Source organism: Athene noctua, chromosome 40 (genome assembly GCF_965140245.1).
Source record: "Athene noctua chromosome 40, bAthNoc1.hap1.1, whole genome shotgun sequence".
NCBI classification, from domain to species: domain Eukaryota; kingdom Metazoa; phylum Chordata; class Aves; order Strigiformes; family Strigidae; genus Athene; species Athene noctua.
The window spans coordinates 167,135-182,412 of NC_134076.1; the positions used below are offsets into that span (position 1 = coordinate 167,135).

At 64.4% G+C, this 15,278-nt stretch overlaps 3 protein-coding genes across 3 annotated transcripts; all 3 read left to right on the forward strand.

Moving 5' to 3' along the window:
- Window positions 1-1,632: 1,632 nt before the first annotated feature.
- On the forward strand, window positions 1,633-4,013 carry PSMB5 (proteasome 20S subunit beta 5). The gene is made up of 3 exons (XM_074931181.1): window positions 1,633-1,851; window positions 2,910-3,216; window positions 3,663-4,013. Exons 1-3 carry the CDS (start codon window positions 1,663-1,665, stop codon window positions 3,953-3,955), a joined length of 789 nt encoding a protein of 262 aa, XP_074787282.1. The 5' UTR covers window positions 1,633-1,662; the 3' UTR covers window positions 3,956-4,013.
- HAUS4 (HAUS augmin like complex subunit 4) lies at window positions 3,973-9,736 on the forward strand. Its single transcript, XM_074931156.1, has 10 exons — window positions 3,973-3,984; window positions 4,090-4,326; window positions 5,992-6,031; window positions 6,117-6,265; window positions 6,736-6,840; window positions 6,942-7,028; window positions 7,689-7,919; window positions 9,074-9,204; window positions 9,293-9,361; window positions 9,437-9,736. Exons 1-10 carry the CDS (start codon window positions 3,973-3,975, stop codon window positions 9,621-9,623), a joined length of 1,248 nt encoding a protein of 415 aa, XP_074787257.1. The 3' UTR covers window positions 9,624-9,736.
- A 2,015-nt stretch (window positions 9,737-11,751) lies between these two features.
- LOC141973059 (dehydrogenase/reductase SDR family member 4-like) lies at window positions 11,752-15,252 on the forward strand. The gene is made up of 8 exons (XM_074931168.1): window positions 11,752-11,883; window positions 12,066-12,243; window positions 12,778-12,879; window positions 12,975-13,045; window positions 13,991-14,042; window positions 14,134-14,268; window positions 14,972-15,027; window positions 15,099-15,252. The coding sequence occupies exons 1-8, from the start codon at window positions 11,813-11,815 to the stop codon at window positions 15,211-15,213; spliced, it is 780 nt and encodes a 259-aa protein (XP_074787269.1). The 5' UTR covers window positions 11,752-11,812; the 3' UTR covers window positions 15,214-15,252.
- The last annotated feature ends 26 nt before the right edge of the window (window positions 15,253-15,278 follow it).

The window sequence follows — 15,278 nt, forward strand, 5'->3', positions numbered from 1 at the left end:
CCCCGGGCTGGTGCGGGGGCAGCAGGTGAGCCCCCCCCGACACCCCCAAACTCCAATTTAGTGGGGGGGACACACACCCCCACCCCCCCGTTATTAACCCCGGAACCTCCCCGCCGCAGGAACGGCACCCCCCGCCCCGTCGGCATCACCTCCCCGGCGCAGACAGGTGAAAAAAAAACAACCCAAAAACCCTGAAATTTGTTTAATTTATTCCCCCTCCCTCATTTAATTAGTGGGGGGGGCCTCCCCCCCCCCCAAAATATTTCCTCTCCCCCCCCCCAGTCACCCCCCAACCCCGCCGGCAACTCAGCGGCCAAGTGGTGAGGTAAGATGGCGGCCGGGCAGGGGGCGTGGCTTATCGTAACCCCGCCCCAAATGATTAAAAATATCCAAATTGCCCCAAAAATAGAAATTTTAACACCCCCCACCCCCTTTTTTTTTTGCAGCCGCTCGACCCCGCTGGAGTCCCCCCGGCGAACCCCAATATGGCAGGTGAGGCCACGCCCACCCACCCCCCCCGAACCGGCCGCCATCTTGGGTGCGGTTACCCAGCATGCTTTGCACCGCCCCCCCGCAGTCAGGCACCGCCCACAGGGGATCCGGCACGCCCCTGCTCGTCAGCGCTGGTGAGTGAGGATGCCCCGCCCACTCCGCCCCCAAGCCCCGCCCACAGACCGGTTGCGGTCACCTATCGGCTCCCAAGCCACGCCCACACCGCCCATAAGCCCCGCCCCACACCTGCCGGTCTCACTTTAGCGCCCAAGCCACGCCCACTCCGCTCCAAGCCCCGCCCCAGACCTGCCAGCCTCACTCTTCAGTGCCCAAGCCCCACCCACTCCACGCCACGCCCACTCCAGCCAAACCCCACACATTCTGCCCGAAAGCTCCACCCACTCTGCACCGAAGCTCCGCCCACTCCACCCTGAGCCCGCCCACTCCACCACAAGCCCCCGCCCCACCCTAAGCCCCGCCCACCCCCCCAGTTCCCACCCACTCCACCCCCAAACCCGCCCACTCTGCTCCAAGCCCCACCCACACCACCCCAAGCCCCGCCCACTCTGCCTGAAAGCTCCACCCACTCCACCCCAAGTTCTGGCAACTCCACCCAAGCCCGCCCATTCCCCAAGCCCCGCCCACCCTCCCCAAGCCCTGCCCACTGTGTTTCAAGCCCCGCCCACCCCGCACCCACACCACATGAAGCCCCGCCCACTTTGCCTCAACCCTGCCCACTCTACCCGGAGCCGCACAAGCCCCGCCCACTCCCCACCCAAGCCCCGCCCACCCCACCCCCACCCCGCTCGTCTGCCCCAAACCCCGCCCACTCCCCCTCAAACCCCGCCCACTCCCCTTTTACCTCACCCCCGCCCCCTCAGGCCCCTCCCCCGGCTCCTCCCACCCTCTGCGTCTCCTTTGGGCCACGCCCCCTCCGCCTGCCCCCGCCGCCGCCATCTTCCGCGGGGACACGCCCCCGCCGCCGCGCCCGCCGCGCCGCGCCTGACGTCACCGGAAGCGCGCGCGGGAAGGGCGGAAGCGCCGCGTCATGCCCTCACCCAACATGGCGGCCCCCACGTCACCCCGGCAACGCGTCGCCTCCCTCCGCACCGCGCATGCGCGCACCCTCCCGCCGCCATTTTGTTGTGCCGCCGCTCCCGCCGCTCCAAGATGGCGCTGGCCAGCGTCCTGCGCTCCGCCGAGCTCCCCGCCGCTCCCGCCGGCCCCCCGCTCCTCTCCGCCCCCCGGGACGGGCCCGGACCCCCCCGAGGACTCGCTGCTCCTCCCTTGGGCGACCAAGTCGCCGTGCCCGGGCCGGGCCTGCGCCTGCTGCACGGCACCACCACCCTGGCCTTTAAGGTGCGCCATGGCGGCGGGGGGGGGACGGACACGCGCGGGTTTAACCCCCCCGGGGGGGGACGCGGGCACGGAGGGGCCGCGCAGCATCTCGTAGCCACGCGGGGGGACCTTGTAGCCACGTAGGAGCCCGGTGGGGGGGGGTCCTGTGGCCCTTTAGAGACGCCCCGGGTATGTAGTAGCCGCATGGGGGGACCTTGTAGCCACGGAGTAGCCCCGTGGTGGGGTCCGGTGGCCGTTCAGAGACGCCTCAGCCACGTAGTAGCCACATGAGGGGACCTTGTAGCCATGTAATAGCCTCGTGGGGGGATCCTGTAGTCACTTAGAGACCCCCTGGCCACGCAGTAGCCCCATGGTGGGACTCAATAGCCAGATAGACACGCTCCTGGGCATGTAGTAGCCACATGGGGGGACTCGGTAGCCACATAGAGAGCCACTGGCCACGTAGTAGCCCAGGCGTGGGATCCTGTGGTCAATTAGAGACCCCCTGGCCATGTAGTAGCTACATGGTGGGACTTAGTAGCCATTTAGAGACCGTTCAGCCATGTAATAGCCACATGGTAGGATCTGGTGGCCACTTAGAGACCCCTCAGCTATGTAGTAGCCACATCGTGGGACTCAATAGCCACATAGAGACCCCCTGAGCACGTAGTAGCCACATGGGGGGACCTTGTAGCCACGTAGTAGCCCCGTGGTGGGACTCAATAGTCAGATAAACACGCCCCTGGGCATGTAGTAGCCACATGGTGGGACCTTGTAGCCACGTAGTAGCCCCGTGGTGGGATCCAGTGGCCATTTAGAGATGCCTTAGCCACATAGTAGCCTCATAGTGGGACCTTGTAGCCCTATAGTAGCCCAGTGGGGGGATGCTGTGGCCACTTAGAGACCCACTGGCCAGGTAGTAGCCACATGGTGGGACTCAGTAGCCACACAGAGACTTCCTGGCCACATAGTAGCCCCACGGTGGGACCTCGTAGCCACCTCCAGCCCCCTCCTTCTCCCCCTTGGTCACCGCCCAAGACTTGGTAGCCCGCTCCCTGACCTCTCTCTCTCTCTCCCAGCTGGACCACGGGGTGGTCGTGGCGGTGGACTCGCGAGCCACGGCGGGCTCGTACATCGCCTCGCAGACGGTCCAGAAGGTGATCGAGATCAACCCCTCGCTGCTGGGCACCATGGCCGGCGGGGCCGCCGACTGCAGCTTCTGGGAGCGGCTACTAGCCCGGCAGTGCCGCGTCTACGAGCTGCGCAACAAGGAGCCCATCTCGGTGGCCGCCGCTTCCAAATTGCTAGCCAACATGGTCTACCAGTACAAGGGGATGGGCCTCAGCATGGGCACCATGATCTGCGGCTGGGACAAGAGGGGACCGGGTGAGGCCGGGGGCGTTGGTGGCCACCTGGGCGGCGTTGGTGGCCACTTGGGGAGGGGTTTAGTGGCCACTTGGGGGGTGTTGGTGGCCACTTGTGGAGGGTTGGTGGGCATGGGGAGGGGTTTAGTGGCCACCTGGGGGGCGTTGGTGGCCACTTGTGGAGGGTTGGTGGGCATGGGGAGGGGTTTAGTGGCCACTTGGGGGGCGTTGGTGGCCACTTGGGGGTTTGGTGGTCGTGGGGAGGGGTTTAGTGGCCACCTGGGGGCATTGGTGGCCACCTGGGGGGATTGGTGGTCAAGGGGAGGGGTTTGGTGGCCGCCTGGGGACGGTTAGCGGCCACGTGTAGGGACTTGGCGGCCACAAGCCTCTTCGTGCGCCGCCAGTCCCAGTAGCCACCACCAGCTCCCTGGTAGCCACCCCCTAACCTCTGCCCCTTTCCCCGCCCAGGTCTGTACTACGTGGACAGCGAGGGCACGCGGGTGCCGGGCCAGGCCTTCGCCGTGGGCTCGGGCTCCACCTACGCCTACGGGGTGCTGGACCGCGGCCACCGCGGGGCCTTGGGCGTGGAGGCCGCCTGCGACCTGGCCCGACGAGCCATCTTCCAGGCGGCCCGCCGCGACGCCTACTCGGGGGGCCGCGTCACCGTCTACCACGTCGGGCCGCAAGGCTGGAGGCGCGTCTCCACCGACAACGTGGCCGATCTCCAGGAGCGATACGCCGCCGAGGAGCCGCCGCTTTGAGGAAGGAACGCGGGAAAATGGAAAATTGCGTTAAAAATGTTAAAAAAAAGAAAAAAAAAAAGAAAAAAAAAAAAAAAGGGTCGGTTTGGTGGCTTTTTGGTGATTTTTTTTGAAACGCCGTCGTTACGCTCCAGAGTGAACGCGCGCCGCCGCTCTGCGACCTCCCGCCCGCCAGGGGGCGCCGCCTTCCCGCCGTTCCCGCCCTTCCTCGCCGCCTATTGGCTGCCGCCTCCGTCCGTCCCAATCGCCGCGCTCCTATTGGACGGCGCCGCCTGCCGAGTGGGCGGAGCTTGTGCGCAGCCAGGCGGCTCGGCGGGAAGGTGCGTGAAGGGGGGGGGGAGGCGAAAAGCGGGAAAAATAAAAATAAAAAGGTGAGTTTTGGGGTGAAAAAGTGGGGTTTTGGGGGGGAGGAAAGGCGGGGGGGGGGCCGGCAGGGAGAGGGAGGTTTTTTTGGGGGGATTCGTCAGGGGAAAAGAGGTTTTGGGGGGATTTTTGAGGGGAAAAAGGGTTTTTTGGGGGGTTCCTGAGGGGAAAAATTGGGTTTTGGGGGGTTGTGGAAGGGAGAGAGGATTTTGGGGGGAATTCTGAGGGGAAAATGGAGTTTTTGGGGGGTCCCTGAGGGGAAAATGGAGTTTGTGGGGGGTCCGTGAGGGGGAAAAAAGGGTTTGAGGGGATTTTTGAGGGGAAAAAAGTTTTTTTGGGGGGTTCCTGAGGGGAAAAACTGGATTTTGGGGGGTTGCGGAAGGGAGAGAGAGCATTTTGGGGGAATTTTGAGGGGAAAAAAGGGTTTTTGGGGGGTCCCTGAGGGGAAAACGGGGTTTGTGGGGAGTTTTGAGGGAAAAAAAGGTGTTTTGGGGGTCCGTGAGGGAAAAAAAGGTTTTGGGGGGATTTTTGAGGGGAAAAAACGGGTTTTTGGGGTTCCTGAGGGGAAAAACTGGGTTTTGGGGGGTTCCGGAAGGGAGAGAGAGCATTTTGGGGGAATTTTGAGGGGAAAAAAGGGTTTTTGGGGGGTCCCTGAGGGGAAAACGGGGTTTGTGGGGAGTTTTGAGGGAAAAAAAGGTGTTTTGGGGGTCCGTGAGGGAAAAAAAGGTTTTGGGGGGATTTTTGAGGGGAAAAAACGGGTTTTTGGGGTTCCTGAGGGGAAAAACTGGGTTTTGGGGGGTTCCGGAAGGGAAAGAGAGCATTTTGGGGGAATTTTGAGGGGAAAAAAGGGTTTTTGGGGGGTCCCTGAGGGGAAAACGGGGTTTGTGGGGAGTTTTGAGGGAAAAAAAGGTGTTTTGGGGGTCCGTGAGGGAAAAAAAGGTTTTGGGGGGATTTTTGAGGGGAAAAAACGGGTTTTTGGGGTTCCTGAGGGGAAAAACTGGGTTTTGGGGGGTTCCGGAATGGAGAGAGAGCATTTGGGGGGGATTTAGAGGAAAAAGAAGTTTTTTGGGGGGTCCTTGAGGGGAAAAACTGGATTTTGGGGGGATCCGGAGGAGAGAGAAAGACTTTGGGGGAAGTTTTGAGGGGCAAAAAGGTTATTTCGGGGGATCCGTGAGGAAAAAACAAGTTCTGGGGGGATTTATGAAGAAAAAAAAATTATTGGGGGGGTAAACAGAGTTTTGGAGGGGGTTTATGCTGGGAAAAAATGTCTTTAGGGGATTTTTTTGGGGGAAAAAAGGTTTTCGGTGGGGTCCCCGTGGAGAAAACTGGTTTTTTGGGGGGATTTTTGTGAGGAAAAAGGATTTTTGGTGGGATTCGAGAGAGCAAAAAAGGTTTTTTTGGGGGTCCCCGAGGGGGAAAACAGGTTTTGGGGTGGGACCCAGGGTGGAGAAAAATGATTTTGGGGAGGATTTTTGAGTGGAAAAAAGATTTTTTTGGGGAGGACCCTTGAGGGAAAACAGGCTTTTGGGGATTTTTTCGGGGTGCAGCAGCCTCAAGGGGGGGTGTGATACCCGGGGGGGGCGGTGTGAGACCCGGGGGGGGGTGTGTGGCTGATTTTTGGGTCAATTTGGAGCCGTTTGGGGTAACCCCTGTGTCCCCCTTTCTCTTGGCAGGCACAGACGATGCAGGAGGGCAGCGACCTGCCGGCACCGGGTAAGGGGGTTCCTGGGGGGGCTAAGTTAATGAGTGGGGGGGGCTGTGAGTTAATGAGGGTGTTAACGAGCCTTTTCTCCCACAGGTGAGGGGCCCCCCCGGGCCCTGCCGCTTTTGGGGGTCCCCCCTCGGGTGTTGAGGGGTCACCCCGGGCTGCAGCGCCTCCTGCACGGTTTGGGGCAACGGCTGGGGCCCGACGGGCTCAGCAAGAGCCTGGAGGGGCAGCTGCAGGAGGTGAGGGGGGGGAATTTGGGGGGGCTTGAAGAGGATTTGGGGAGGATCTGGGGGGGTTAAGGGGGTATTGGGGGGATTTGGGGGAGTTTGAAGAGGATTTGGGGGGGTTTGGGGGGACTGAGGGGGGTTTGGGGGTACTTGGGGGGGTTTGTGTGGATCTGGGGGGGTTGAGGGGGTATTGGGGGGCATTTGGGGGGTTTGGGGGGGTTTGAAGAGGATTTGGGAGGATCTGGGGGGAATTTGGGGGGGCTTGAAAAGGATTGGGGGGGGCCTGTGGGGGATTTGGGGGGGGTTGAAGAGGATTTGGGGGTTTGGGGGGATCGAGGAGCGTTTTGGGGGGATGCTGGGGAGATTTGCGGGTGTTCCTGGGGTCCGGGGGGGGATTTGGGGGTCCTGGTGTGTTTCCGGGGCGCCGTGTCTCGTTTTTTGGGGTGATTTGGTGCGATTTTGGGGTTCTCCCCCCCCTGCAGGCGCGGGCGGGGCTGGAGCTATCCCGGGGTCTCTGGCTGCGCTGGGAGAGCCTGTGGCGGGGGGTGCAGGAGCTGCTGCTGCACCCCCAAATCCTGACCCCCCCCGTGAGTCCCTGACACCCCCCTAAACACCCCCCCCTCCCCAAAAACAACAACCCGCCGGGATGAACCAAAATCCCCGTAATCTGCCCCAAACCCCCCCGCAGGTGCTGCAGGCGCTGGAGCAGGGGCTGGCGCTGGCCCAGCTGAGACGGGGGGACCCCCCCTTCCCCCTGCCGCTGCCCCCCCCCGGGGTGAGAGCGCGGGACCCCCAAACCCCCCCAAATCCTCTCTTCACCCCCAAGTTACCCCAAATCCCCCCAACTCCCCCGATTCTACCCCAAATCCCCCCAACTCCCCCGATTCTACCCCAAATCCCCCCCGACCCCCTAAATCCCCCCCAATGCCCCCCAAATCCCCCAGACACCCCCGATTCCACCCCAAATCTCCCCCAATGCCCCCCAAATTCCCCCCCGACCCCCCAGTCACCCCCCAATTCCCCCCAAAACCCCCAAGGCCCCCCCGAATGCCCCCCAAATGCCCCCAGGCCCCCCCAATTCCACCCCAAGTGCCCCCCCAAATCCCCTCAGACCCCCTCGATTCCACCCCAAATCCCCCCAGACCCCCCAAATCCCCCAAGGCCCCCCCGAATGCCCCCCAAATCCCCCCAGGTCCCCCCAAATCCCCCCAGACCCCCCAATTCCCCCCCCAATTGCCCCAAATCCCCCCAGACCCCCCAAATCCCCCCCAAATTGCCCCAGACCCCCCAAATCCCCCCCAAATTGCCCCAGATCCCCCCAGACCCCCCCAAATTGCTCCCAATCCCCCCAGACCCGCTCCAACCCCTCAAATTACCCCGATTTCCCCCCAAGTCCCCCCCCAGACCCCCCCTAACCTCTCTCCCCCCCCCCCAGGACCCCTCCCCTCTGGGAGCCCTCGTGCTGCCGGCCCTGGAGCGTCGCTTGGCCCAAAAAACGGGAGAATTGGCCCAATTCCACAGCGGGGGGGAGGGCGGCCCCCCCTCGTCCCCCCCCCTGTCGCTGCCGGGGGCGCTGCGGGCGCAGCGGGGGCGCCTGGGGGGGGCGCGGCGGCAGCACCGGCACCTGCGGGGGGTCCTCACGCGCCAGGGGGGGGCCTGCCCCCGGGTGAGGGGGATTTGGGGGAAATTCCCCGGATTTGGGGAAAATTGGGGCGGGTGGGGGAGAAAGGGGGGGTGTGTGGGGGGAGATGGGGGGTCTGGGGGGGGGAAATGGGGGCGTGTGGGAGGGGTCTGGGGGGGCTTGGGGGGAATGAAGGGGATTTGGGGCAATTGGGGGGTCTGGGGGGGATTTGGGGGGAATTAAGGGGATTTGGGGCAATTGGGGGGGTCTGGGGGGGGATTTGGGGGGAATGAAGGGGATTTGGGGCAATTGGGGGGTCTGGGGGGGGATTTGGGGGGAATGAAGGGGATTTGGGGGGCGCCCGATTCGGGGCTGTTCATGGCCACTCTGTCGGGGTGTGAATTCTGGGCGGTTCCATTTTGGGTCATTTCGATTAATTTTGGGTCATTTCGATTAATTTTGGGTCATTTCGATTAATTTTGGGTCATTTCGATTAATTTTGGGTCATTTCGATTAATTTTGGGTCATTTCGATTAATTTTGGGTCATTTCGATTAATTTTGGGTCATTTCGATTAATTTTGGGTGTTTATTTTGGGTCATTTTGGGTCATTTTGGGTGATTCTTGGGTGGTTCTTGGGTCATTTTGGGTGATTCTTGGGTCATTTTGGGTGATTTCGGGTCATTTTGGGTGATCACTTTGGGTCATTTTGGGTCATTTGGGATGATTTCGGGTCATTTTGGGTGATTTTGCGTCATTTTGGGTGATTGCTTTGGGTCATTTTGCGTGACGTTGGGTTCTTTAGGGGGATTTTGGGTCATTTTAGGTGATTTTGGGTGATTATTTTGGGATGATTTTGGGTCATTTGGGATGATTTTGGGTCATTTTGGGTGATTTTGGGTCATTTGGGGTGATTTTGGGTCATTTGGGGTGATTTTGGGTCATTTGGGGTGATTACTTTGGGTCATTTTGGGTCATTTGGGATGATTTTGGGTCATTTGGGATGATTTTGGGTCATTTGGGATGATTTTGGGTGATTTCGCGTCATTTTGGGTGATTGCTTTGGGTCATTTTGCGTGACGTTGGGTTCTTTAGGGGGATTTTGGGTGATTATTTTGGGTGATTTCGGGTCATTTTGGGTGATTATTCGGGGCGATGATTTGGGGCGATCCCGGGTGACGCCGGGCCCGCCCCCCGCAGGTTTTGGGGCGCTGCCGCCGCCTCCTGGAGCAGCTCTCGGGGCGCCGCTGCGCGGGGGAGCGGGCCGCGCTCGACCGCCGCCGCAGCCTCTACCTGGACACCAAGAGCGGGGCGCTGCTCCTCAAAATCCGGTGGGTGCCGCCCGGAGAGCCCCGAAACCCCCGGGATTCGCCCCAAAATCCCACAGCCCCGAAAAAACCGCTCGCTTCTCGCCTCCAGCTCCCAGGAGCTGGCCGTGCTGCTCGACACCTACACCCCGGAAAAAATCGCCACCCACCGCCTCGTCAGGTCGGTTTGCGCGGCGTTTAATTAACCAAAACCCCCCGCGACGCCCCGCCCCGTTCTGATGACGTCATCACGCAGGGACGGCCTGGAGGGCGCCTACGCCGCGGCCCGGGCCGAGGCGTCGGGGGCGCGGGAGGCGCTGGCGGCGTTCGAGGGGCTGGGGGCCCCTTTTGGGGAGAAAGTCCGGGAATACGGGCAACTGCGGGAGCGCCTGCGCCGGCGCCGCTGGGACCTGCAGCAGCTGCGCCCGCAGAGCTCCCAATAAAGGGGCTTTTCCCCCCGGATTTAACCGCCCCCCCACCCTCCCGGCCCCTTTCTCCCCCGGCGGGCGGCCCGAGGGGGCGGAGCCGCGGCGGTGATTGGCGTGTCGGAAAGGGAGCGGCCTGCGGCGGCGGGAAGGTGAGGTGGGGAGGGGGGCGTGGCCTGGCGCTGGGGGATTGACACGTGGAGGGGGCGTGGCCTGGCGCTGGGTATTCATACAGGGAGGAGGAGGGGGCGTGGCCTGGCATGGAGTGATTGATGAGGGGGCGTGGCCTGGCGCTGGGTATTCATACAGGGAGGAGGAGGGGGCGTGGCCTGGCATGGAGTGATTGATGAGGGGGCGTGGCCTGGCGCTGGGTATTCATACAGGGAGGAGGAGGGGGGCGTGGCCTGGCACGGAGTGATTGATGAGGGGGCGTGGCCTGGCGCTGGGTATTCATACAGGGAGGAGGAGGGGGGCGTGGCCTGGCACGGCGTGATTGATGGGGGGCGTGGCCTGGTGCTGGGTATTCATACAGGGAGGAGGAGGGGGGCGTGGCCTGGCACGGAGTGATTGATGAGGGGGCGTGGCCTGGCGCTGGGTATTGGTTCATGAAGGGAGGAGGAGGGGGGCGTGGCCTGGCGCTGGGTGGGCGGTTGAGGTGTGTAGGGGGCGTGGCCTGGCTGGGATTTATGTAGGGAGGCAGGGAGGGGGGCGTGGCCTGGCACAGAGTGATTGATGAGGGGGTGTGGCCTGGCGCTGGGTGTCGGTTCATAAAGGGAGGAGGAGGGGGCGTGGCCTGGCGCTGGGTGGGCGGTTGAGGTGCGTAGGGGGCGTGGCCTGGCGCGAGGATTGGTTGGTGTGTGGCTGAGCCGTGGGGTGATTGACGTATGTTGGGGGCGTGGCCTAGCGCCGGGTATTGGTTTGTAAGGGGGAGGGGGGGTGTGGCCTGGCGCTGGGTGATTGACGCGTGGAGGGGGCGTGGCCTCGCCCGGAGGATTGGTTGGTGGGTGGAGGGGGCGTGGCCTGGTGCGGGCATGATTGACACGGGGGGCGTGGCGTGATGCGTGGAGGGGGTTGGCTGAGGCACGTGGGGGCGTGGCCTGGCTGGGGGTTGGTGACGCGTGGGGTGATTGACACGGGGAGGGGGCGCGGCCTGTTGCGGGGCGGGTGGTTGGTTGAGGCAGGGGAAGGGGCGGGCCTAGCGGGGTGAGTGGCAGGCAGATCTGCGCTGGGATCGGCCCATGGGGGCGGAGCCAGGGCCTGGCCCATGGGGGCGGAGCCAGGGCCTGGCCCCTCCCAGTGCCCCCGAAGACTCCCCAGTCCTTCCCAGTGACACCCAGAGCCGTCCCAGTCCTCCCAGTACGTACTAGAAGAGATCCCAGTAACCCCCAGGCCCCCACCAGTCCCTCCTAGTATCTCCCAGTAACCTCTAAAGCCCCTCCCAGTCCCCCCCCACTCCCGTTCCCCACCCCCCAGTCCCCCCAGTAGATACCGGGGAGATCCCAGTAACCCCCAACCCCCCCCAGTCCTCCCTACTGAGCCCGTGTCCCCAGTCCGTCCCAGTAACCCCTAAAGCCCCTCCCAGTTTCCCCAAGTAGATACTGGGAGAGATCCCAGTAACCCCCAAACCCTCCCCAGTCCCCCCAGTTCCTCCCAGTCCCCCCTGCTGTCCCCCCAGTTCCTCCCAGTCCCCTCCCAGTCCCCCCAGTTAATTCCAGTTCCCCCTGCTGTCCCCCCAGTTCCTCCCAGTGCCCCCCAGTTACTCCCAGTCCCCCCTACTGTCCCCCCAGTTCCTCCCAGTAACCACTAAAGCCTTTCCCAGTCACCCCAGTTCCTCCCAGTAACGTCCGAAGCCCTTCCCAGTCCCCCCTCAGTCCCACCAATGCCCTTCCAGCTGCTCCCAGTAACCCCTAAAGCCTCAACCAATCCCCTTCCAGGCCCAGCCCCGCCCACTCCCAGTCCCACCAATCCCCTCCCAGTCCCTCCCAATAACCCCCAAAGCCCCTCCCACTCCCTCCCGGTCCCACCAATCCCCTCCCAGTCCCTCCCAGTCACCCCCAAAGGCCCTCCCAGTCCCACCAATCCCCTTCCAGTCCCTCCCAGTCACCCCCAAAGGCCCTCCCAGTCCCACCAATCCCCTCCCAGTCCCTCCCAGTCCCTCCCAGTCTCCCCAGTCCCGCCGGGGCAGAGTCCGTGGCGCGGCCCGGCCGATGGGGGAGGGTCAGGGCCCGGGGGGGCCCCTGGGGGGGCGAGTGGCGCTGGTGACGGCGGGGACACGCGGGTGAGTGCGGGACCCCCAACCCCGCCCCATAGATCCCCCTGTGCCCCATAGATCCCCTCTTCCAGCCCCATAGCACCCCCTGTGCCCCATAGATCCCCCCATCAGCCCCATAGCACCCCCCCCAAGTGCCCCACAGCGCCCCCCCGCGCCCCACAGCGCCCCACAGCGCGCTCGCCCCCCAGGATCGGGCTGGCGGTGGCGGGGGCGCTGGCGGCGGCGGGGGCGCGGGTGCTGCTCAGCTCCCGCCGCGCCCCACACGTGGAGGAGGCCGTGGGGCAGCTGCGGGCCCGGGGGCTGGAGGTCAGCGGGACCGTGTGCCATGTGGGGCAGCCCCACGGCCGCCAGCACCTCGTCCAGAAGGTGAGCGGCGGGGCGCTGGGGGGCAGAACGGGGCGGTTATGGGGCGCTGTGGGGCAGAACGGGGGGGTTATGGGGCAGAACAAGGGGGTTATGGGGCGCTGTGGGGCAGAACGGGGGGGTTATGGGGCAGAACAGGGGGGTTATGGGGCGCTCTGGGGCAGAACGGGGGTTATGGGGCAGAACGGGGGGGTTATGGGGTGCTCTGGGGCAGAATGGGGTGGTTATGGGGCAGAACGGGGGTAATGAGGCACTATGGGGCAGAACGGGGGGGTTATGGGGTGCTATGGGGCATAATGGGGGGGTTATGGGGCGCTGTGGGGCAGAACAGGGGGGTTATGGGGCAGAACAGGGGGGCTATGGGGCAGAACGGGGGGGTTATGGGGCGCTGTGGGGCAGAACGGGGGGGTTATGGGGCAGAACGGGGGGGTTATGGGGCAGAACGGGGGGTTATGGGGCGCTGTGGGGCAGAACAGGGGTTGTGTGTCGCCGTGGGGGGTTGTGGGTCGCCGTGGGGTAACGCCCCCCCCCCCCCAGGCCCTGGACACTTATGGGGCGATCGACATCCTGGTGTCCAACGCCGCCGTCAGCCCCTCCCCCAGCAGCGCCCTGGAGGCCGACGAGGCCGTTTGGGAGAAGGTGGGACGTGGCCCCGCCCCCTCCCTCAAGCCCCGCCCCCTTCGACCCAACAGGCCACGCCCAACCCTTAGCCCCTCCCTCCACTCCCCCTCCAGGTGTTCCAGGTGAACGTGACGGCGGCCGCCATGTTGATCCGCCTGGTGGTGCCCCACATGGAGAAGAGGGGGTGAGGGGGCGGGGCTTGGGGGGCACTGGGAGGGGTTTAGGGGGGACTGGGAGGGGACTGGAGGAGACTGGGAGGGGACTATGGGGTGTTTAGGTGGAACTGGGAGGGATTGGGGGTGACTAGGAGTAACTGGAGGAGGTTTAGGGGGGACTGGGAGGGACTGGGAGGGGTTTAGGGGGAACTGGGAGGGATTGGGGGGGGACTGGGAGTAACTGGAGGGGGTTTAGGGGGGACTGGGAGGGGACTGGGAGGGGTTTAGGGGGAACTGGGAGGGATTGGGGGGGACTGGGAGTAACTGGAGGGGGTTTAGGGGGGACTGGGAGGGGATTGGTGAGGACTGGGAAGGGTTTAGGGGAGACTGGGAGGGGTTTAGGAGGTACTGGGAGGAACTGGTGGGACTGGGAGAGGACTTCAGGGTTATGCGGAGGGGACTGGGAGATACTTGGGGGGCACTAGGAGGTACTGGGAGCAACTGGGAGGGGCTGGGGTGAGCTTAGGGGGGACTGGGAGGGACTGGGGTGTACTGGGAGGGGACTGGGGGGTGCTTAGTGGGGACTGGGAGGGATTGGGGAGGACTGGGAGTAAGTGGACGGGGTTTAGGTGTGACTGGGAGAGGTTTAGGGGGGACTGGGAGAGGAGTTAAGGGTCATGCGGAGGGAACTGGGAGGGACTGGGGGGGAGTTTAGGGGGAACTGGGGCATCACTAGGGCAGACTGGAAGGAACTGGTGGGGCTGGGAGGGCCTATGGGGTTACTGGGAGGGAACTGGGAGATACTGGGGGGGTACTAGGGGATACTGGGGGGGGCTTAGGGGGGACTGGGAGATACTGGGGGGAACCGGGCGGGCTCTAGGGGTTACCCCAGTCCGCCACTATGCCCCCAGTATCTCCCAGTAACCCCTCCGGCCCCGCCCTCCCTCCCCTCCCACCCAATCCGCTGCGTGCAGGGGCGGGTCCATCGTCTTGGTGTCGTCGGTGGCCGGGTACACGCCAATCCCGGTGAGAGGGGCGGGGCCGCGGTGGGCGGCGCTTTTTTCGGGAGGAGTGTGGGCGTGCCCGCCGGTTTGACTGACAGGTGGGCGTGTCGCAGGGCCTGGGCCCCTACAGCGTCAGCAAGGCGGCCATGTTGGGGCTGGTGAAGGCCCTGGCCCCCGAGCTCCTGCCGCGGCGCATCCGCCTCAACGCCGTCGCCCCGGGGCTCATCCAGACCCGCTTCAGCGCCACCGTGAGGGGGCGGGGCCTCGGGGGAGGGGGCCAATGGCGGAGGGAGGGCGGGGCGGGGCTCGGAACGGCCGCCTGGGGGCGTGGGCAGGGTGGGGAGGGGCTCAAGATGGCCGCACGAGGGTGGGGAGGGGCTCAAGATGGCTGCCCGGGAAGGGGAGGGGCTCAAGATGGCTGCCTGGGAAGGGGAGGGGCTCAAGATGGCCGCCCGCGAAGGGGAGGGGCTCAAGATGGCTGCCCGGGAAGGGGAGGGGCTCAAGATGGCTGCCTGGGAAGGGGAGGGGCTTAAGATGGCTGCCTGGGAAGGGGAGGGGCTCAAGATGGCTGCCTGGGAAGGGGAGGGGCTTAAGATGGCTGCCTGGGAAGGGGAGGGGCTCAAGATGGCTGCCTGGGAAGGGGAGGGGCTCAAGATGGCTGCCTGGGAAGGGGAGGGGCTCAAGATGGCTGCCCGGGAAGGGGAGGGGCTCAAGATGGCTGCCTGGGAAGGGGAGGGGCTCAAGATGGCCGCCCGCGAAGGGGAGGGGCTCAAGATGGCTGCCTGGGAAGGGGAGGGGCTCAAGATGGCCGCTCGTGAAGGGGAGGGGCATTTGTGGGTGTGACCTACATGCGGGCGTGTCCCTGACGTTTGGGTGTGTCTTGTCTGAGTGGGTGTGGCTTCGTGTGGGTGTGACCCCGCCCACCGCCATTTTTTTTTTCCCCCGTTCCAGCTGTGGGAGAACGAGGAGACGCGGCAGCGGGTGATGGCGGCCATGGGGATTGACAGGTGGGGAGGCGGGGCCTAACGGGGCGGGGCCGTGGTGACCCTTCACCTCTGACTCCGCCCCCTCCCTCCAGGCTGGGCACGCCATTGGACGTGGCCGAGGTCGTGACCTTCCTCTGCTCCCCCGGCGCCGCCTACGTGGTGGGAGAGACCGTGGTGGTGGGGGGCGGGGCCCCGTCCCGCCTCTAGGGGCGGGGCTGAGGTGGGAGGGGCCGAGGTGGGAGGGGCGGGGCGAGTCGGGGCCGATTTGGGGC